At 42.6% G+C, this 22,091-nt stretch overlaps 1 protein-coding gene across 1 annotated transcript; it reads left to right on the top strand.

The window, feature by feature from the left end:
• Window positions 1-4,218: 4,218 nt before the first annotated feature.
• LOC130119857 (cytochrome P450 2K1-like) lies at window positions 4,219-21,545 on the top strand (the record flags this gene model as incomplete). Its single annotated transcript, XM_056288448.1, has 10 exons — window positions 4,219-4,260; window positions 11,619-11,882; window positions 14,214-14,376; window positions 14,508-14,657; window positions 14,749-14,909; window positions 15,338-15,517; window positions 15,612-15,753; window positions 20,565-20,749; window positions 20,930-21,071; window positions 21,191-21,545. Coding segments are annotated over 10 exons (1,617 nt in total), but the record flags the coding sequence as incomplete, so codon positions are not given.
• Window positions 21,546-22,091: the final 546 nt, after the last annotated feature.

Genomic DNA, 22,091 nt, shown 5'->3' with positions numbered 1-22,091 from the left:
AATTAAAATGCATATAAAACCTTTACATCCCAAATACAATGGCATGGTGTGGCTTTATTCACGCCAACATTACCTTGTCATGCCTGCAATGGCGAACAGTGGTCGACGGCTCGCGCCCAAATCACCGAACATCAACTCCAGTAGCGTCTAAATCAAACCATCTTGTCAAATTACCGACATACAATATTGTTTGGAATAATGTTACAGGTATATTTCACAAGATATTTACCTTTACTTACTACGGAGTCAGAGCACCGTTACACCGCAATCTTCAGGTGCTCCACACAAGAAAAAAAGAAAGAATACCCAAGATGCACTTGGATAACTTGCACGGAGTTGCAATAAAAGTCCGCAACACTGCCACTTACTGGTCAAAACATGCAATGACAACCAAAACTATAAAAATACACTCACAATCTGCTTCACAATTTAACTACATCAAATGACATTTTACATGGCTTGACAGTGTAACAATTACATATATTAACAGTTAAACTATACTAAATTTAAGTGGAAAATCATTTAACATATTTAACAGATTTACCACCTGGCTACATACTCCCCTGCAAATATAGTCAACGTCCTCGGTGACTACGAAACATGAACTGACTCAAATACTCCCTGCAAGGCCTTTTCAAAGAGAGCAGCACCCAGGCTTGTCAAAACCTTAGAGACCATGTCTGTGCTGACTGAGACTGCATTACAGGCTGACTTTGGCAGATGAAATGGGTTTGAATGAGATCCAGCCATTTCCCGCTTGCTTTTCCTAATGGCAGGTTTAGGTGCATAGGTTCTACGTCCTGCTCCACCAGCATCCTCTGTTAGTGCGGGCCTGTCCCTGTTTTCAATAATGGGCAAGTCACTGTGGCTAACGTCTGGATGCACATCATTAACACATTCTGTTTCTGTGCCACAATTTCTCATATCTGAATAACCTTCCTCAGGTCCTTCACCGTCACTCTCATCTGTGGGTGCTGTCACAGGTAAACTAACACTTTCTGCTGCAAGAGGCAGGTTAGGTACTTGCACAAGCCGGCGAGGGATGACTTCCTCAACAATAACAAAATCAGCCTCAGGTGACTCAGGCTCATCCTCAGCTACAGGCTGTGTAGTGGTCTGTAACCTAGTTCTAGTTCTTGGTTTGGGAACTGGTTTCGCACAAGGTCGCAACTCTGACATATGAACTCTTTTAATGGGACCTCCCTCAAAAGGTTCAACAGTGTGTGTGGTACCCTGGATGTCAACTACCTTGTAGACTGTTGAGGTCCATGTGTCCTGAATCTTATGTCTACCTGGGGGTCTGTGACGTAGGAAAACCAACTGACCAATGTCCACAGGAGGACAATACACCTTCTCATTTTGCAGTGAGATCCTCTCAGCTGCCTTCTGCTCTGAGTACTCTCTGGCTCTCTCATGTGCCTGTCGGAGTCTCTCCTGATGAACAGACAACCAATCCTGTTTCCTGTCTGACACACACTCACGCCCTAATAAAGCATCTACTGGGAGATGTGGCTGTACCCCGAAAAGCAAATAATAAGGCGAGTACCCTGTGGTGGAATGAGGAGTGACATTATAGGCATATTGTGGTGACCCACATCTATATAACTAGAGACATTCACCTAAGAGGGCAGTGTACCTTTAAGGGAAGAGGTGAGGGGTCAGATAATGCACTTCCGCTTCCGGTACACAGTTCAGTGTCGTTGTCGAACGTATGACATGCAAAGTTGGAGTTAGTAAACTACCTCGACTACGTCTACTCTCACGTCTCCTGTCTCGTTGTTTTCTAACTCCACAATATACTACTTCAGACAGATGCTCTGGCCAACGCTTTTTTTCTCTGGTGGGAGTGTCCTTAACAAGTCATGGAGTGTGCGATTGTATCTTTCACACTGACCGTTTCCCTGTGGCCTGTAGGGAGTTGTCCGTGTCTTTTTAACCCCATAGAGTTTGCACAGCTCTGCTATAATTTCACTCTCGAAATTTCGACCTTGGTCTGAGTGCAGTCTCTCTGGGACCCCATATTTCATGAACCACTCCCTGAGCAAAACTTTAGCTGTAGTGTCAGCCTTCTGGTCTTTGGTAGCATACGCTTGTGTGAACTTTGTAAACACATCGGTCACAACAAGGACATTTTCACGGCCATCTGAAGCTGCCTCCAACACTGTAAAATCAACAGCCACCACTTCTAGAGGTCGGGAGGCCAGGAATGCCTGAACTGGAGCATGGATTTTTGGCTGAGGCATCTTGGTCAAAATGCACCGCTCGCAGTTTTTAACCCAGCTTTCAACATCCTCGCATAGCTCTACCCAAAAACACCTCCCTCTTAGCAAGTTTACAGTGCGCTCTATACCCTGATGCCCCATGTTGTTATGTACATTTTCTAGAACTTGGTCCCTCAAACAACTAGGCACGAGTAACTGCCACACTTCTCCATGACGTGGGTCTGTGATAACCCTGTACAACAACCCTTCTCGTTGTTGTATGCATCTCCATTGTTTCAACAATCTTTTCACTTGACTAGACAGGGCTGCTCTCTCTCTGGGACATGGCCTCCTCCCCCGATCCCAAAATGCCCTAAACTCTTTTAGGGTGGGGTCACCGGCCTGAAAACCTACCAGCTCCTCTCTGGTATAACCTGGCAGTGTGGGGGTGTTGCCCTGTTTAGTACCTGTCTCACCAGACCTCGACTCCCCAGCACGGATCTGTCTCACTTTGTAACACTCCAGACCTCTAGAGACAAGACCAGGATCCAGAACTGTTCCTCGCACAATCAGGTTACACACAGTGATACAGTCGTCAAAATCCGAGTCAGGGTCTGTTTCAGGCTCCCCTGCAAACTCCTGCCTAGAGAGAGCATCTGCGGCGGCATTACTGCAACCAGGACGGTACTTAACCTCGAAATCAAAAACAGACAGTTGCGCTACCCACCTCTGCTCTATAGCACCTAACTTGGCTGTCTTGAGGTGGCAGAGGGGATTGTTATCAGTCAGGACAACAAACTTTGAACCAAGCAAGTAACCCCTGAATTTTTCAGCAACTGCCCATTTTAAGGCAAGCAACTCCAACTTCATGCTACTATAATTTCGGTCATTCTTCTCAGCCTGGCGTAGTCTGCGGCTAGCATATGCTAGGACACGTCTGGTGTCACCTTGCTGCTGACACAATACAGCGCCTAATCCATGCTGACTAGCATCTGTCTCAACTACAAATGGTTGTGTGAAATCGGCAAAACCCAAAATGGGAGCAGAGGTAAGTTTTTCCTTTAACTGCTCAAAGGAAGAGTCACACTCTGGTGTCCACATATTACAAAACTGGTGACCTACTTTCCCTGTTTTTTTCACACCTGAACATTTGTTGACTAGGTCATGCAGTGGCCCGGCAATCTGTGAGAAGCCTCGAATGAATCTCCTGTAGTAACTACAGAAACCCAAGAACGACTGCAGCTCTTTGGCAGTGGTTGGGACCTTCCAGTTCTTAACAGCAGAGACCTTGGAGGGGTCAGTTCCTATACCTTCTGCTGACACCTGATGACCCAAAAACTTTACTGACTGTTGTAGAAAAGCAAACTTCTGCAACTTCACCTTAAGGCCCGTCTCTGCCAGTCTCTTAAACACAGTCTCAAGTCTCTCCAAATGCTGCTCAAATGTCTCTGAAAAAACCAAGATGTCATCTAGGTAGACCAGGAGTATCTGAAAAATGAGATCATTCATAGTAACTTGCATAAGTCTCTGAAATGTAGCTGGACCGTTACAAACACCAAAAGGCATTCTCACGTACTCATACAGACCAAACGGTGTAGTAAATGCAGTCTTAGTCCGATCTCTCTCATGCATAGCTACACCTGGTGGTATCCGCTCGCCAGATCTATGGTCGAAAAGAACTTTGCCCCTCTCAGCGCATCAAAACTCTCATCAATTCTCGGGAGCGGGAATGCATCACGTCTTGTCTTTGAGTTGAGTTTCCTGTAATCGACACATAGCCTCAGACTACCATCTGCCTTTCTCACTAGTACTATGGGCGAAGCATAAGTACTAGAGCTTTCTTGAATGACCCCTTTTTTAAGCAGCTTGCCAATATGTTCCCTGACTTCACTGTACTGTGTGGGTGGGATTCGTCTGTATGGCTGTGTTACAGGTATGTCATCTGTCAGATGGATCTCATGTTGTACTTTGTCAGTGTGGCCTAGATCTTCATCTTCTGTTGCAAACACAAAAGAGTACTTCTCCAGTAACAAAGTCAGCTGTGCTTGCTGTTCTGGGCTACCACAAAAATTGAGCTTGCCGAGAATTTCCTGCACATCTGTCGGTGTTTCGGGGTGTTCACTGATACTCACTTGTTCAGTGTCTGCTGAGATTCTCTGGAACTGTACCTCACAAAGCTCATCACTTTTCACACAGTCTACCTGAGTCAAAACCCCTAGCCTAGTCCGTGGCCCTAGCCAGATATCTTCATCAGACATGTTCATGACTCGGACTGGAAAAATGTAATTGCCCGATGAAACCAAAGTAGGCACAACAACCAAACCTCCAGGAACGGGGACACCCACAGACTCCAGCAACAAAAAAGAACCATCCTCACTCACGGTCCTGAGTCCCCTGGCCATAACTGTAGCAGCAGATGAAGCAGGTATATGGACTACATCCTTACCAGCTACCCTAGCGAAAGAGAGTCTGTCTGTTGCATGTACTGCATGAAGATGATTAAAAGCCTCTCTCCAGTTTGAGTCAAACCTCTCCTGCAGTGTGGTGTCAAACTCAGTGTGTACTAGCTCTCTGCATTTTTTGACAATGTTCATCCCTATTAGACCTGGAACAGAGGAAGAGTGTTCAGAATCTTTAACTATCAGAAAACCTCGCTCTGGGATAGTCAGACCCATGGCTTCTACATCAAGCTCCACATAGCCCATATAGGGTATGTCTAATCCATTAGCTGCAGTGATCTTTAACCACTCAAATGCCGGGTGAATGTCTTCACCTTTCACTGACAGGTGTTCCCTGAAAAAACTCTCAGAAATTGTACTGACCTGGCTACCAGTGTCAAGTAAGCAGGACACTGTAACACCTCGTAGTTTCACCTCAACAGTTTTACATTCTCCGACTGCACGCTCTAAGATCCTGCTTCTGTCTGGAGTCTCTTTTGGTGAGCCAGCTTCCTCCCCTCGAGTTGTGTGGCTCATGACAACTGAGGGTGCGAGTTTTCCTGCACTACATAAGAACTAGGTGTTGCGTCCCCTTGACCCCCTCTGGCCTGTGAGCATTTTCTTGCAATGTGACCTATGCCTCTACACTTGAAACAGATAGGCTGACCATCTGGTGTGAACTTTGGCTGGGGTCTAGGTCGTGGCTTGGGCTCTAGGAATGTCTGTTGAGTGCTGCGCTTACTCAGTTCACCTACAGCAAAGGCAAGATCAGCAAGTGTTTTGCCTAACTCTGCTAGCTGTTTTTCCTGATGGGCTACTGCTCTCCGAACATCATTTAATGCAGTACCTTGGTCATTGTTTGTTTTAATAATAGAGCACTGGGTTTCTGGAACCTCTGATGTAACTTGGTTGCTCTTTATGACCCTGGGACGATGAGACCTGCTGTCCTCCATCTCCCACAGGAGGGCCTCGTTCCTCACATCTAGAAGACTGCTCTCTGGTTTGTCCCTAACCATTTTCCTGAGTTCACGCCTGAGTGCTGCTTCTCTTAAACCCCCAATAAACCGGTCTCTGAGCACAGTTTTCTCATTAGGTATTACATCTGTGGACTGTTTCACTACAGAGCTCAAAATCTGGGATAGTGCATGGGAGTAGTCACGGAGGTCTTCTCCATCAGTTTGGTTACGGTTGTAAAAGGTCTGCAAAAGCTGTGTGGAACTGCGCTTTTCCCCAAATGCATTGCTCAGGTAAGAGTATAAATCACTGGGCCCCACTGACTGACCCCTCATGCATAGTCGCACCTCTTCCAATGCAGGGCCACGCAATAGAGATAGTATATAGTCACATTGTTCTTCTGTTGTTTGCTCTCTGTATCTTAAAACCCTTTCAACCTCTTCAATAAACTCTTCGACAGATCTCCTGTCTGTACCACACTCCCCACTAAATGCTTGGATCTGGCGTTCTCTTGGAACGTAGATGTATGAACGTGTGGGTGCACTGTTATCACTTGCTCTCTGAGCCCTTGCTTCACCATTTAACCTGGTGAGCTCATCTCGCAGTCTGGCGAGCTCTTGCATGGTGGTCTGCATTTCTTTTGTAGCACCTTCACCTATACCCATTATGCCACCTGAGGTGTGGCCATTATCATTACGTGAACTCCCTTCATCACCAGAATCACTAGACATAATGATATATTAATCTTTACTCAGTCCAGTATAAATGAGGATATTTAGTTCAAAACCTGGTTCAAGGATACTACAAGGACAGTCTTTAACTTGGAGCCTTGCTGAATCTTGGTCTTTGTAGCTGAAGTTAGCGCTGGAGTCCTCTGCGCTGGTACGGCTGAGTCGTGTGACACAGGAAGCACCAGGACCTCGTAGAGCCCCTCACGTCGTCTCTCGCTGGTCACCACCTCCACAGCAGGATGGCTTCAGACTCAACACCAACGGACGTCACCAGCAATCTTCACCACTGCCGTATTTTATTTTTTTTAAGTAAAAATAAGCCACTCTGTTGCCAATTTAAAAAAAAATGTTTTAGCTACACCCCACTCCTGGTACCAAAATTATGTAGCCCGTGGAATTAGATACAACACAGGACACAATTACTTCCGGGGTTCTTGTAGCTTTAATTTTATTGTTTGAACCTTCGAATGCAGATCGTTTTACTGAGTGCATAACTTCCTGTGTCTTTCGAGCAAACAGCTCATAAATGTTCACAGATGTGGCAAGTTTAACAGAAAAGATTTTAAAAGGAAAATAAATACAACATACAACATACGGTGCAAAATACGGCAGTGGACTATGTACGTTAAACAGGGTTTAACAAAGACATGTGGAACTTCCTGAAGATCGCGCAACTTCTCACTCTGTCAGTTACCTTTAAACAGAATTAAAATGCATATAAAACCTTTACATCCCAGATACAATGGCATGGTGTGGCTTTATTCACGCCAACATTACCTTGTCATGCCTGCAATGGCGAACAGTGGTCGACGGCTCGCGCCCAAATCACCGAACATCAACTCCAGTAGCGTCTAAATCAAACCATCTTGTCAAATTACCGACATACAATATTGTTTGGAATAATGTTACAGGTATATTTCACAAGATATTTACCTTTACTTACTACGGAGTCAGAGCACCGTTACACCGCAATCTTCAGGTGCTCCACACAAGAAAAAAAGAAAGAATACCCAAGATGCACTTGGATAACTTGCACGGAGTTACAATAAAAGTCCGCAACACTGCCACTTACTGGTCAAAACATGCAATGACAACCAAAACTATAAAAATACACTCACAATCTGCTTCACAATTTAACTACATCAAATGACATTTTACATGGCTTGACAGTGTAACAATTACATATATTAACAGTTAAACTATACTAAATTTAAGTGGAAAATCATTTAACATATTTAACAGATTTACCACCCGGCTACAATATGATTGGGTTATGTGAAACATGGCTGAAACCAAATGTTTTCTTTGCCTTAAATGAAGCTTCCCCACCCGACTGTACTTATGCCCATGTAGCTTGGGCAAATAACAAGGTGGGGGTGTTGCCTTAATATTTAAGTCTATTTTCAATTTAACTTATAAACTTGAATCTAAATTCAAATCTTTTGAGGCTCTTATTCTAAGTCTATTCTAAGTCTAATAGCCTGTCCTGTTAATGTTGGCACAGATGTAATTTCCACTCGCCACAGTGGTCCATTTACCGTAGCTGTATTTGGCTAGCAGCTGCCGGAAGTCTTGGCTGCTTCCACTGTAGAGACTGACTCTGTTGAAAATGTCACTAGTGACTTAAATGTGGCCCTCTCTAGTCTCCTCGATTCTGTTGCACCTCTCTCTACCAGAGCTAAGTGACACATGCTCTTAAGCGGGCCTGCAGGAGAGTGAAGAATAAAGGAAGTTTTTTTTCCCATCTTGGCACGAGTGTTTATTGAAATACAAGCATGCTTTAGGTGCTGTAAAAGCAGCATATCTCTCGTTCAATCAATATTAATAAACAAAATCCCAGATTTCTCTTTGACACTGTATCTAAATTTACTAATAAGTAGCCATTGATTAGCTGCTCACCATTCACGGCCCATGAGTTTCTAGACTTTTTCTGCAATAAGGTTGATGGCATGATAAACAAAACTAGTCATTCAACTCCAGCTACTCCTGCATATCCTGTCTTACCAAATTCATATTTACACAATGAGTCACTGATACACCCTGTTATTACAACTTTTGAGACTATCTCTCTTGATCTTTAACTAAGCTTGTGTCAGTTTCTAAACCAACTACTTGCCTACTTGAGCCTTTATGAGCAAAACTTTTTAAAGACCTCTGGCCTTTCCTAAGACTTACAATGCTAGACATTGTTAATTTATCAATTATTACTGGCACTGTTCCCAGTAGTTTTAAGACAGCTTTGGGCAAACATTTACTTCAGAAAGCACACCTGGATCCACGGTCTCTTGATAACTATTGACCAGTCTGTAATCCTCCATTCTTTCTAAAGTACTAGAGAGAGTTGTGTATCAACAACTTTTGACCCATCTCGAAGAAAACTATCTACATGAACGTTTTCAATCGGTTTCCAGGGCCTGTCACTTCACTGAAACTGCTCTTACCAGAGTGGTGAACGTTCTTCTACTAGCTATGGACTCTGATTCCACCTCTGTGCTTTTACTGCTTGACCTCAGTGCAGCGTTTGACACCATTGATCACTGTATAGTATTAGACAGGTTTTGGTGTCTGTGGCTTAGCTCTCTCTTGGCTTGTGTCCCACTTATATGGAAGAACACATTGTATGTGCTACAATAATATTACATTGAAATTCTCTGACGTTAAATATGGCGTACCTCAGGGCTCGGTTCTTGGCCGTCTACTTTTTTCTCTTCATATTTCACCTGCTGTATGCAATTGATACTCAGCTGCATGTGCCTATGAGAGCTGATGATTGTACTCAAATGACACTAATTTAGAGGTCTGCTTGGCTGCTGTGAAAAATTTGATGTCACTGAATTTCCTGCTATTAAATTCGTATGAGATGCTGGTCATTGGCCCTGCTAGACACAGACACCAATTTGATCAAGTAAAAATAACAATCAAAAATTCTGTGATTTCACAAAGTGTGGCAGCCAAAAATCTTGGCATTATGTTGGATCCCAGCCTTTCCTTTGATAGGCACATTAAAGAAATCACCAAGTCAGCCTTTTTTTTACTTACATGGTGTTACCCATATGGAAAATAAGGTTATTAAGCCATGTCATCTAGAGGTGTAGTTGCATCTTGTTCCCAAGGGGAGCGAAATACACTGCCAGTCCATCTAATAGAGGGCACTACATCCGTCTTTCACTTCCTGTTGAGATTTTTTTTTAAATTTTCTGCTCTTTTTTTCTCCAATTGTATCTGGCCAATTGACCCTTCGCTAAGCCCCGCCCTAGAACAGCCACTGTCCAATCCTACGTTAGTAACCGTTACTAAGCAGGGGAGGCCTGGCAAGCTATCGAGGAAATGCCCGAAGCGGTGCGCTTACGGTACCTGCAAATCAGACAGCAGATATCCTAAAAGTTTGGAGGGTGGGGTCGTATTTTGGGCTTTTCCTAAGCCTAAAACACAAGAGGAAAAATGTCGAATGTGGATCAAACAGTGTGGAAGACCTCACTCACAGCTGAATCCATCGAGGATAAACAAAAACACATTTGTTTGCTCCAAGGTAAGCTTGCTAACATTAGCTAGCCTAGCTAGCCAGGTTAGCTATCTAGTACTAACAATGCTTGTTACATTTTAGTCCGGTCCCGCCAAACCTTATACCTAACTTTGTATGTTAGGAGTTATGTTATCATCTCAGTGCCCCAAACGCTTCCATCATCTCAATCAGCAACATATTTTCAAATGTAGAGAAGTTGCTAGCTAACGTTACATCTGACAACCCTAGTCTTTTATACAGACACCGATAGTGCTGCTAGCTAGCTAGTTAAGAGAAAGGGGAAGTATCATAGCAAATTTAGCACATAAAGGAAACTAGCTGGTAACGTTGGTTGCGAAGGTATGCGTGCTCTTAACTATCAACTGTTATCTTTTAGCATTTTGTGAATGGACAGCCTACACCTGAATATCCGAATCCCATAGCTGCTATCCCTGCAACTGTCCAAAGGAAGGAACATTATGGAGGTTGCCGAAAGCCTCCAACAAAAAGGTGATGAGCAATCAAAGTAACATTAACAATTTTATTGAGTTTGAAAGGACATGACATTTCTTTCTACCACGCAGTTTATACACAACTTTTAATTTCATAGATTGATCGAGGAATATGTACATGAATGCATTTGGATTGCTAGGCTACACTGAATGAATGCATTTAATTTTGTATCAAAACCCACCCCAGGATTCCCGCTTTCTGTCTGTTTAAAGTGATAAATACAGCATTTATTAATTAATTTGTGTTTTTGTTTCTAACCAAATGATTGTCAAACTGAACTTTTTTACAGAACCAGAAGTGAGGAACAGGATGCAGCTCAAACCCTACTGAGGACACTACTTCTCCAAACCCTGCCGAAGACATTGCTTCTCAAGCCTGTGACAGTGATACAGGTAAGTGTTCAAGTGCATCTATGTAGTTATGTGTCTATTTATTTTTGTTCTACTGATGGCATCTGCTGAGAAAGTAGTCAAAGAAAAACAAATCTAATTTGTTTTTCATGTTACCCCATTTTACTGCATCAAAATATATACGCTGTAGGTGATAATCTTCAGTGCACATTACAAGAAGTCACACCATGGCACGCCCGTAAGTCCCAGCTGCCCCATTATTTGGTAGTGATAGGAGTGGCTCTCCTTTAGCTTGTAGCTACCATCTGCCTGCCTCACGAGATAGGTACAGTCTTTGAAACTGTCTTTTGATGGGCACTTGATCTCCAAAAGTCTATAGCTTGTACTATCCCCCCTCTCTGTCACCTTCCTGTCTGGTGAAGTGCGAAGGTGTGGAGCATGAGGATTAACCACAAAGCCACATGGGAACACTAGATTGCCTGTGACCTCAGAGTACTGCATTGTAGCTATAGGTTCTAGATCTACCCCTCTTTTCATTGCTTTGGTCTGTCTTGGGGCCTTGGTTTTGATACTAGCGGCAAGGATATCATGGTTGGCTCTCCTTATGCATATTCTATGAAAGGAGCTTGATGTGAGTCGGGGAGACCGTTCAAGATGCCAAAAGTTGCTTGTGTCCTGTTGTATGGTCTCACGTTCTAGAGCTACAGATTCTGCCAAAGTGGCTGGCATTTTACTGTAGCTACACATTTCATTTCGATTGAGCACCGTACAGACATGTGTTGGTTGTGGCAGCAATGGGAAATCAGGGAAATCGCCAGGCTGGTTTGTAGGTGGTGTTGGTCTTGCTGGCCTGACAAGAGGAAGCTGTAAAAGGGAAGGAATGTATACAAATGATTAACTAATGTTTTATCATTTTGTCATTTACAGAGACACATCATGACCCAGACAACCATGGAGAGGCATTGGAGACTCTAAAGGAGACACTAGCAGAACAGAAGCAGGAGATGTTGAACCTGAAGATGGAACTTCAAGCCAAAGACAGCCAAATCCAGTTGCTTGGGAAGGAACTTCATGCATACACTACAGATGCATTAACCCCAGAGTGTCTAAACAACAGTCATGTACCTGAGTACTTCCACTACTGCACTGAATTCACCTATGATCAGTTCAACAGCTTATGTGAATTTTTCAAAGTACCCAATGATCCCATCACTCCACAAACAAACATTCCTCTCTTTTACAAAATGCCAGACATCGAGATCCAAAAACTTCCCGTGCGTAGTCAGTTTTACTCACACTAATGAAACTAAGACAACATTTTGACCACAAAGATTTAGCATTTAGATTTCAGATTCGTGTACAGAGTGTCAGCACACTGATAAACTCCTGGGTAGACTACATGTATGACAGACTTGGCCAACTGTCCATTTGGCCGCATAGAGATGTGATTTCACAGAACATGCCTGTTAACTTTAAAGAGGAATTCCCAAATACATTTGCAATTCTGGACTGCACAGAACTGAAGACACAGATGCCCAGCTCATTACTGTTGCAGAGTCAAACCTGTTCAACCCACAAGTCCTCCAACACACTGAAGTCACTAGTTGCTTGTGACCCATGAGGTGCAGTTATGTACAAGTATGTGTCTGCTCTATTCACTGGATCTATTTCAGACAAAGAGATCTTTAATCAGTGTAATATCATAGAGCTACTGCAGGGTTGTATTCAGTGTGGCTACCTTAAAGTTGGAGATGGATTAATGACCGACAAAGGTTTTCTGATTGAAAAAGAAGTGGAAGAGATTGGTCTCAGACTGAACATTCCACCTTTTGCTAGATCTAACCGTCAGATGCCACATGCAGATGTTGAGATGACCAAAAAAATCGACAAACACAGAGTTCATGTGGAAAGGGCAATTGCCAAAATTAAAAAGTTTAAGATTGTTTCTGGTAGAACACCAATGTCCCGACTTTCCAACATAAATCAGATATGGTACGTGGTTAGCATGCTGTCCAACTTCCAACCACACATCATCAAAGACCAGTGATCAGGAGGCGCCTTGGTGGCTAAGGGTCCCCTCCTCTCGTACCTTTCTGTCTACAAGGTATTACTGTCCTATAATACAGGTACATGTCCATTACATCCTTTTTCATGTTTCTTTAGTCATATTAGTCCTATGTAATATTGTATGATACTAACCTACTTGAAATTACTTGTACACTATTACCTATGTAACAAGTGACTTTTGGATACAAAATAAATACTGATGCTGACTCAGTCAAATCCTTTTTCATTTACCTGTTGGCTCAAACAACTTCCAAGGGGGTACTTGTTTTCCCCTATAGTTATATCGATAGGCGGTCTGTTAGCCAAGTAGCTGATGGGTGCTCCCGTCTGCCGTCTCAGTAGTGCCAAGTCCTCGTCCGTTATGGAGGGGGTCCTTGGAAAATAATATCAAAACATTATTAATATCAATATGGACTGCTGCTGAATATGTAAAGTATGTCATTTTGGGGGGAATATGACAGGTCAGTCCAGGTAGTCAGTGACAATTAAGTTAACTTAACTGCTCCCGGTGTAGTGACAGTCAACTGGTCGCCGCTTTCCATCCTGTCTAGCCTTTGCGACCACCACCGATGATACGGGCACAGCCTTTATTTTACCACCTCTTTGTTTGTGCCATTGTTGTGGCAAACTTGTGCAGGACTTAGCTGACTCTTCTGTTCTTGCCTTTATAAGATCCAGAGTATGAATCAAGCCCACGATGTATGAGCAATATCCTGGTGCACTTTAAACAAACGGGAAAGTGCATGTGAGCTCCCCTGATCCAGCTGGCTAGCCTGGCTAGCTAAAACATAGCCTAATGTTAGCTAGATCTGAACGCTAGCTAGTAGGCTATATGGACTCATAACTAAATGTCAGCTTAAAATACAACTTCAGATACAACTACCAATATTGTTTTACCCTGCTGTACATGAGCATTGTTGTTCATTTATCAACTTGTCCTTAACGTGAATAGTTAAGACGTGGGGTGCCTGGGTCTTATATTGGGACCTGTAGGCTTTAGCCTCGATTTTAATTTCCCCTTCATTCACACGCTGACAAATTATATCATGGATGTAGCTTTCAAATGCATATGGCAAGCCTTTCTGTCTACTTCTCTCTGATATCGCCTTGCTTTTCCAGAAATTGGATGTCCATTCACCTGGAATATCTCTCACTGACATGACAGTAAACGCCATGTTTAAATTTCGCGGACGGACGATAGCTTGCCAGGCGTAGCAACAGTAACCAAGGGGGGCGGGGCTTAGCGAAGGGTCAATTACCCCTCTCTTTTGAGCTGCCCCGATCGCTGCCCCACCCCCTCTGCCGATCCGGGGGGGGGGGGCGCTCCGACCGACCAGAGAAGGCGCAACCCATGTGCATTACTTTATTCCAACTTTTATATTTAAATTATTTGTCAAATATATATATAGCCCTACTCTATACTGATATGTACATTGTTGCTTATCTGACTCTAACAGCTCTCAAAGAAATATGGATCTGTATTCACTGTGTACTTTGGACCGAAGAAAGTGGTGGTCCCAGCAGGATACACGACAGTCAAGCAGGCACTAATCAACCAAGCACAAGAGTTTGGGGAGAGAGAAATTGCCCCGGTTTTTATGGACATCAATCAAGGACATGGTATAAAAAAAAATCGCGTGTATTTAAGACCATATAAGGAGGAGTGATGAAGAAATGTGTAATCACAACATCAATAAATAAAAAATATTAGAATTAATACTTCTTTTTTACATGTGCATTGAATTTAACAGGAATTCTATTTGCCAATGGAGATTCATGGAAAGAAATGAGACGTTTTGCCCTGACTAACCTGAGAGACTTTGGAATGGGCAAGAAGGCAGCTGAGGAGAAAATCATGCAAGAATGCCAATATCTGATCCAAGAATTTGAGAAATATGAGGGTATGGTGTATTTGAATTCGACAGTCTTTTGTTTTGTGTGTATGTTGTAATTCTTTATACATTTATTCATTATCACTGCCTCTTCTAACAGGCAAAGCATTTGACACCAAACATCTGCTGAATTATGCTGCTTCCAATATGATCTCATCCATCGTATACGGTAGCAGATTTGAATACAATGACCCGCAATTCCAAGCCATGGTGGACAGGATCAATGAGAATATACGTCTAGCGGGCACAGCACCAATCCAGGTAAGCTTAATGCTTGTATATCGACTTGATTAAGGGAAAGGAAAAATATGAATTTCTTCTTACACAGAGATTCCATTGGAGGTTTCGATATCGAAATTGACACGATTTGTTGTGTTTCAAGCAAAACATTTTCTATTATCATTGGTATAACTACTTTAAGACTACTTTATCTAATGCTGAATGAGTTGCGTGCTTTCTCAACAGCTATCGTTTGGAAATCTGAGAAACATTTCTGTTGCATTGTACTTTTTTTCTGCTTTTTATATACAAGGAATTTTAACACATGGACTCTGCAATATGATTGTGAGATCGTCCATTGATAATAAGAATCACAAAAGTAGATATTACAGTAATTTACATCATGATAATATTATGCTTGCTTTATTATTGATCATGAGCTTTTTGTTATCTTTACTTTTGTGTAACAGCTGTACAATATGTTTCCCTGGCTGGGCAGCTGGATAAAGAGCTGGAGGATGCTGATGAAGAATATCAAAATGAATGTAAGAGAAACTAGGGATGTAATCAGGCATCTGAAAGAGACACTGAATCCCCACATGTGCAGGGGAATTGTGGATTCCTTTCTGATCCGTAAACAAAAAGAGGAGGTATGACAACCTCCTTTATTGTCTCTAATACTAAAAGTAAAACTATGCGTCATACTTTGTCTGTTGACAACAATATGCGTGTACTTCCATTTAGAATTCAGGAGTCCTGGACTCTCACTACCATGAGGAGAACCTGATAGTCACAGTTAACAACCTGTTTGCTGCTGGCACTGATACAACAGGAACTACGTTGAGATGGAGTCTGCTGCTGATGGCCAAATATCCACATATACAAGGTAAGGAATTTGTCATATTGTTGGAAAAATGTGCATTTCTTAAGATGGAAGAACATTAAATGGTCCTGGGACCCATTTGTAACAGAGATGAGAGCAGGGATGCTCTAAAATTTCATTTTCATTTCATTAGTATTTATTCTGCTCATGGTAACGCACGGCTCCAGAAAGAAACAAGCAATTCCTGATCAAACACAACTCAGTTTACACATTCCATGATTGAAAAGGAGCAGGGAGAAGAAAACCTTATTTTGCCTGCCCCTTACTCAAACATAAATACATAACAGAATAGATGGTCTGTCAGCCAGTTACTCAACAACTAATACAGCAACATGAGATATGAAAAAAAACATCAAAAAGCCATACACAATAATTCACCATCAACTGAAAACCCATTACCTAACTGCTCCATATTGTCTAATTATTCTTTCCTTATACATTTTCTTGAACTGAAAGATATATATACAACCCTTTAGATCTTTCTCTAAAGAATTCCACAGTTTGATGCCACATACTGAAATACACATCTGCTTTAAAGTAGTACGTGCACACTGATGTTTAAAATTAAATTTCCTTCTATGGACCTCGTCCTCTGAACTAAGAACAAATAATTTTTGTAGCTCTTCTGGTAATACTCTGCTTTTTGCCCTGTACATAACTAACAATGTCTGTAACTCAACTAAATCTTTAAGTTTCATTACTCCTGGCTTAATAAACAGTCCGTTGGTGTGTTCTCTTGGATCCACTTTATGAATAATTCTTACTGCTCTTTTCTGTAATATAACCAATGGCTTCATGTTGCTCATATACGTGTTGCCCCACTCTTCCACACAGTAATTAAAATATGGCAAAATAAGTGAACAGTACAGAATTCGCATTACCTTGTAATCTTAACACGTACTTTGCTTGTTCAAAACAGAAGTATTCTTAGACACCTTTGTTTTTACATATGCTAAATGAGATTTCCATGTCAGTTTGTCATCCATTATTACACCCAAAAATCTAAACTCAGATACGCTTTCAATATCAACTCAATCTATAGACAGTAAAACGTTTTCATCCTTTTTCTGTTTAGCAAAAACCATAAACGTAGTTTTGTTCAGATTTAATGATAACTTATTTTCATCAAACCATCTTTTCAGTTTGACCATTTCATTTACAATGTTTTCTGCTAAACTTTTCAAATCATTTCCTGCAACTAAAGCAATTAGTGTCATCTGCAAACAAAACAAACTGCAGTATCTTTGACACTTCACATATGTCATTGATATATAAAATGAAAAGTTTCGGCCCCAACACCGAGCCTTGTGGGACTCCACATTCAATCTTCATGCACTCGGATGTATTGCCAGCAAACTGTACAATTTGTTTTCTGTTATCTAAATAACTGCTTAACCAATTTAAAACTACTCCTCTCACACCATATGTATGTAATTTAGAAATTAATATGTGATGATCTATTGTGTCGAGTGCTTTTTTAAATCAATAAATACACCTATTGTGTATTTCTTACAATCTATTGCTATTGTAACCGCTTCCATTATTTTCATTAATACTAAAGCTGTAGATCAATTTGTCTGAAAGCCATACTGACTCTCACTCAGCAATTTGTTCTTTTCAAGAAAAGCATCTAATTTTTGTACAAAGTTTTTCAAGCACCTTGGAAAATTATGAAAGCAGACACTGGTCTATAGTTAGTATATAGTATACATTCTATAGTACAACTCCTGCCTGAGAGCAGACAGTTTTAGATATACACTATATGGCCAAAAGTATGTGGACACAGCCAGTCTAATGAGTGGATTTAACTATTTCAGCCACTTCCATTGCTGGTAGATGTATAAAATCAAGCACACAGCCATGCTATTGACAAACATTGGAAGTATAATCAGAATCAGAATCATGTTTATTGGCCATGTAGGTTTGCACAAACATGGAATGTGACTTTGGTTTCATGGCTCTCTTAGTGTACTTAACATAGAATAACAACACAACAATTTTCTGATATATACAAAAGGATTGACTATATATAGGCGAAATAAGAGGTGATCAGGTGCAGTGGTGCAGAGAATATATCAGAGATGCTGAAATAGATGTTAGTAGGTTACATACATACCTGAGGTAGATGGACAGGACAAAGGATACCAGTATATGTACAATGTACAGTACAGTACATACAAAATTGTTGGCTTTATTGACAGCGTTAAGCATTCATTTGAATGACAGCCTGCAGAGAAAGTGTTTTTATATGTGGTTGTTGTTTTGAGGTAGGCGGCACGGGGGCACAGTGGTTAGCGCGGTTGCCCCACAGCAAGAAGGTCCTGGGTTCGAGCCCCGGGGTACTCCAACTTTGGGGGTTGTCCCGGGTCATCCTCTGTGTGGAGTTTGCATGTTCTCCCCGTGTCTGCGTGGGTTTCCTCCCACAGTCCAAAGACATTTAAATCATGTGAATTGGCCATACTAAATTGTCCCTAGGTATGAATAAGTGTGTGTGTGTGTGTGTGGGTGTGTGTGTGTCTGGGGGGGGGGGGTTGTGATGGCCTGACGGCCTGTCCAGGGTATCTCCCCGCCCTGCCGCCCAATGACTGCTAGAATAGGCTTCAGCATCCCCGAGAGCAGGATAAGCGGTTCAGATAATGGATGGATGTTTTGAGGTACAGTGCTCTGTAGCACCTGCCAGAGGAAAGAAGTTGGAACAGGTTGTGACCAGGGGGTGATGGGTCTGTAGTGATGTTGCTTGCCTGTTTCCTGAGTCTGGAGGTGTATAAGTCCTGAATGGAGGGAAGGTTGGCACCAATGATTTTCTGTGCAAATTTAACTATCTGTTTTAGTCAGTCCCTGTCCTGTTTGATGGCTGAACCAAACCAGACACTGATGGATGTGCAAAGGACAGAATGGATTATTGCAGTGTAGAACTGAATCACCAGTTCCTGAAGCAGGTTGAATTTCTTGAAATGGTGGAGAAAGTACATCCACTGCTGGGCCTTTTGGATGATTGTGTCTATGTTGGATACCCACCTTAGGTCCTGGGGGACCATGCTGTTGAGTATGGTGAGGGGGGCGGGGTGCAGTGTTGGGGAGGGGGGGGGCTCCTCCTGAAGTCCACTGTCATCTCCATTGTTTTCAGCATGTTCAGCTCCAGGTTGTTATGGCCGCACCAGAGGGCCTGCTGATAAACCTCCCATCTCATAGCAGACTCATAAGACCAATAATGGTTGTGTCATCCACAAACTTCAGGAGTTTAACAGACAGGTCACCTCAGGTGCAGTCATTTGTGTAGAGGGAGAAGAATAGAGGGGAGAGCACACATCCCTGGGGGGTGCCAGTGCTGATTGTCCAGGTGCTGGATGTGATTTTCCCCAGCCTCAACAGCTGCCTCCTCTCTGTCAGGAAGTTTTTCATCCACTGGCAGATGGGGGCTGGGTGAGTTTGGAGTAGAGATATCTGGGACGATGGTGTTGAACGCTAAGCTGAAGTCCACAAACAAGACCCTTGTGTGTGTCCCTGGGGAATCTAGGTGTTGGAAGATGCAGTGCAATCCCATGTTGACTGCATCATCTACTGACCTGTTTGCTCGGTAGGCAAACTGCAGGGGGTCAAGAAGGGGGCCTGTGATTTCCTTCAGGTGGGACAACACCAGTCTCGAAGGATTTCATAACCACAGATGTTAGGGCAGTGGGCCTGTAGTTATTTAATTTTGTGATACGGGGTTTGTTGAGGACCGGGATGATAGTGGAGCTCTTTAAGCAGGAGGGGACTTGACACAGCTCCAGTGATCTGTTGAAGATCAGTGTGAAAATGGGGGCCAGCTGGTCAGCCCAGACTTTAAGACGGGAGGGTGACATGCCATCCGGACCTGGTGTCTTCCTGGTCTTCTGTGTCTGGAAGAGCTGGCGCAAGTCCTCAACACAGATCCTGAGTGTGGGTGGGGGTTCGGTGGGGAGGGAAGAGTGGCTAGCAGGGGGTGCAGTTGGTCGTATGTTGTGGCTGGAGAGGGGGAGGGGTGTGAGAGTTTGCTTTTCAAACCTGCAGTAAAACCCATTTAGGTCATCAGTCAGTTGAGGTTCCCTGCAGTGTGGGAGGATGGTCTCCTGTAATTAATGTCTTTCAAACTGCTCCAGACTGATGGTGCGTTGTTGGCAGAAAACCTGTTTTTCAACTTTTCAGAGTAGCACCCTTTTTGCCACTCTGATCTCCTTTGAGTGTATTTCTGGCTTTGTTACACCGGATCCTATATCCACCCCTGTGGACTCCCTCTTTGGCCTGACGAAGCTGCCTTAGTTTAGCTGAGAACCAGGGCTCATTGTTGTTAAAAGTACAGAAGGTTTTGGTGGGCACACACATGTCCTCACAAAAGCTGATGTAAGGTGTCACAGTGTCAGTGAGTTCGTCCAGGTCTGTAGATGCAGCCTCAAAAACACTCCAATCAGTGCATTTGCGGCAGGCCTGGACCTCCAGTTTTGTCTCATGGGTCCATTTCCTCACAGTTTTAGCATCAGGCTTTGCAGATTTTAAGTTTCTGCCTGTAGGCTGGGAGAAGTTTACAAATGGTCATTTTCATGTTAAATTTTGTAAAAACAAATTAACCTGCAATATGCACTTTAACTTCTCAACACGCCACCCTCAGGTTACTCAATAGATAAGAAGTAGGTTTATGTAAATCAAATCTCAATTTACCATTTAATTTTTAAATTTTATGATTGTTACAGATATGGTAGCATTATCTCAAATCAGAATATCAACAGCACGTTTTGATTTATAAAAAAAATCTCTACTGACGATGTTCTCGAAAGACACCTGAATTGTGTCACCAGACCAGGTCCAGGAGGAGCTGAGCAGGGTAATAGGAAATCGTCAGGTTGTGGTAGAGGACAGGAAGAACCTGCCCTTTACTGATGCCGTCATCCATGAGACCCAGAGACTGGCCAGTGTCACCCCCATCGCGATTCCTCACATCACCAGCCAAGATGTCACCTTCCAGGGTTACTTTATCAAGAAGGTCAGCTACTGTGACCCTAATACATTAAACGCTGAATAATGTTTCCCAAGAATTGATGATGAAATTAAATTGACATTTTTGTTAGAGGGATTTTTTTTTAATGCCTTTACTGTACCAGAATATCTTATATAAACTGACTAGTCTTTGTACATAACCAACCTCTTCTATTTGTAATGGCAGGGGACAACTGCATATCCTTTGCTGATATCTGTCCTTAACGATGAAAGTGAATGGGAGAGCCCTCACACATTCAACCCAGCACATTTCTTAGATGAGAATGGAAAATTTGTGAGAAATAATGGATTCATGCCCTTCTCTGCCGGTACAGTATATCAGTTCCTATCTGCTGGACTTGGGACATTGACGAAATCTTTTCTAAATCCATCCAAGTGCATTTTGAATGGTTCTGAAGCTTCTTAAAACCTCTCTTGTCTCTCTAAGGTCGCAGGGTATGTGTAGGGGAGAGCCTGGCCAGGATGGAGCTCTTCCTCTTCTTCACCTCCCTCCTGCAGCGCTTTCGTTTCACCCCTCCACCTGGGGTGACAGAGGAAGAACTGGATCTGACTCCAGCAGAGGGCTTCAACCTCTGCCCTGCACCTCACCAGCTGTGCGCTGTCAAACAGTTTTAGGGGAAAGTGCTGGAGCATTTGTTTCTAGACAAAGATAAATAGATAATTAAATAAACAGAGAACGAACGCTGATTCTAAAAACGTGAAGTGTCTGGTTTTCTGTAAATATGGAAAATTGTTTTACATGTCAATTTTTTTTGTCATTTCGCAGACCCTTTCATCTAGAGTGACTTACAAGAGCATCAGCAATTAACAGATAGACTTGTAAGTCAACCTGGAGGCATTATAGAGCACTAAATAGCAGTCATACCACAGCCAAGCGTGCATGCCATTCTGAATGCAGTTAGTGCGAGTCACTGGCGTGCGGAGAGGTCAGTGGCTGGGTAGGCAGTGGGCATTCACAAATCCAAATTACGTCCTTTTGTGCTCTCTAATGTTTTATAACAATCTGATCCGTCTTCATTCTCCCAACTGCCACAGAATTCTAGAATATTGTGCCCCCCTTGGCTGAACTACATTCCAAATGAAACCCTAAACAAAAATATTGTCAAAGTACTTTTTTTCTTGTTATACATGGTTTCTGATAGCTGTGAAATGACTAAGTAACGCCATTGCCTTTCCTTAGAGCTCCCAAACCAGTATGGATTTCATTGCGGTCACTACAAACAGCAGCTATGAGATACTGTTTGTAAATATTGTTGAAACATTACCAGAAAAGAAGAACACAAATACAACACAAAATATGTAATTTAATATATGTAAAATATACAAAT

This window comes from Lampris incognitus, chromosome 10 (genome assembly GCF_029633865.1).
Source record: "Lampris incognitus isolate fLamInc1 chromosome 10, fLamInc1.hap2, whole genome shotgun sequence".
Lineage (NCBI taxonomy): Eukaryota > Metazoa > Chordata > Actinopteri > Lampriformes > Lampridae > Lampris > Lampris incognitus.
This window is presented reverse-complemented; position numbering and strand designations above follow the sequence as displayed.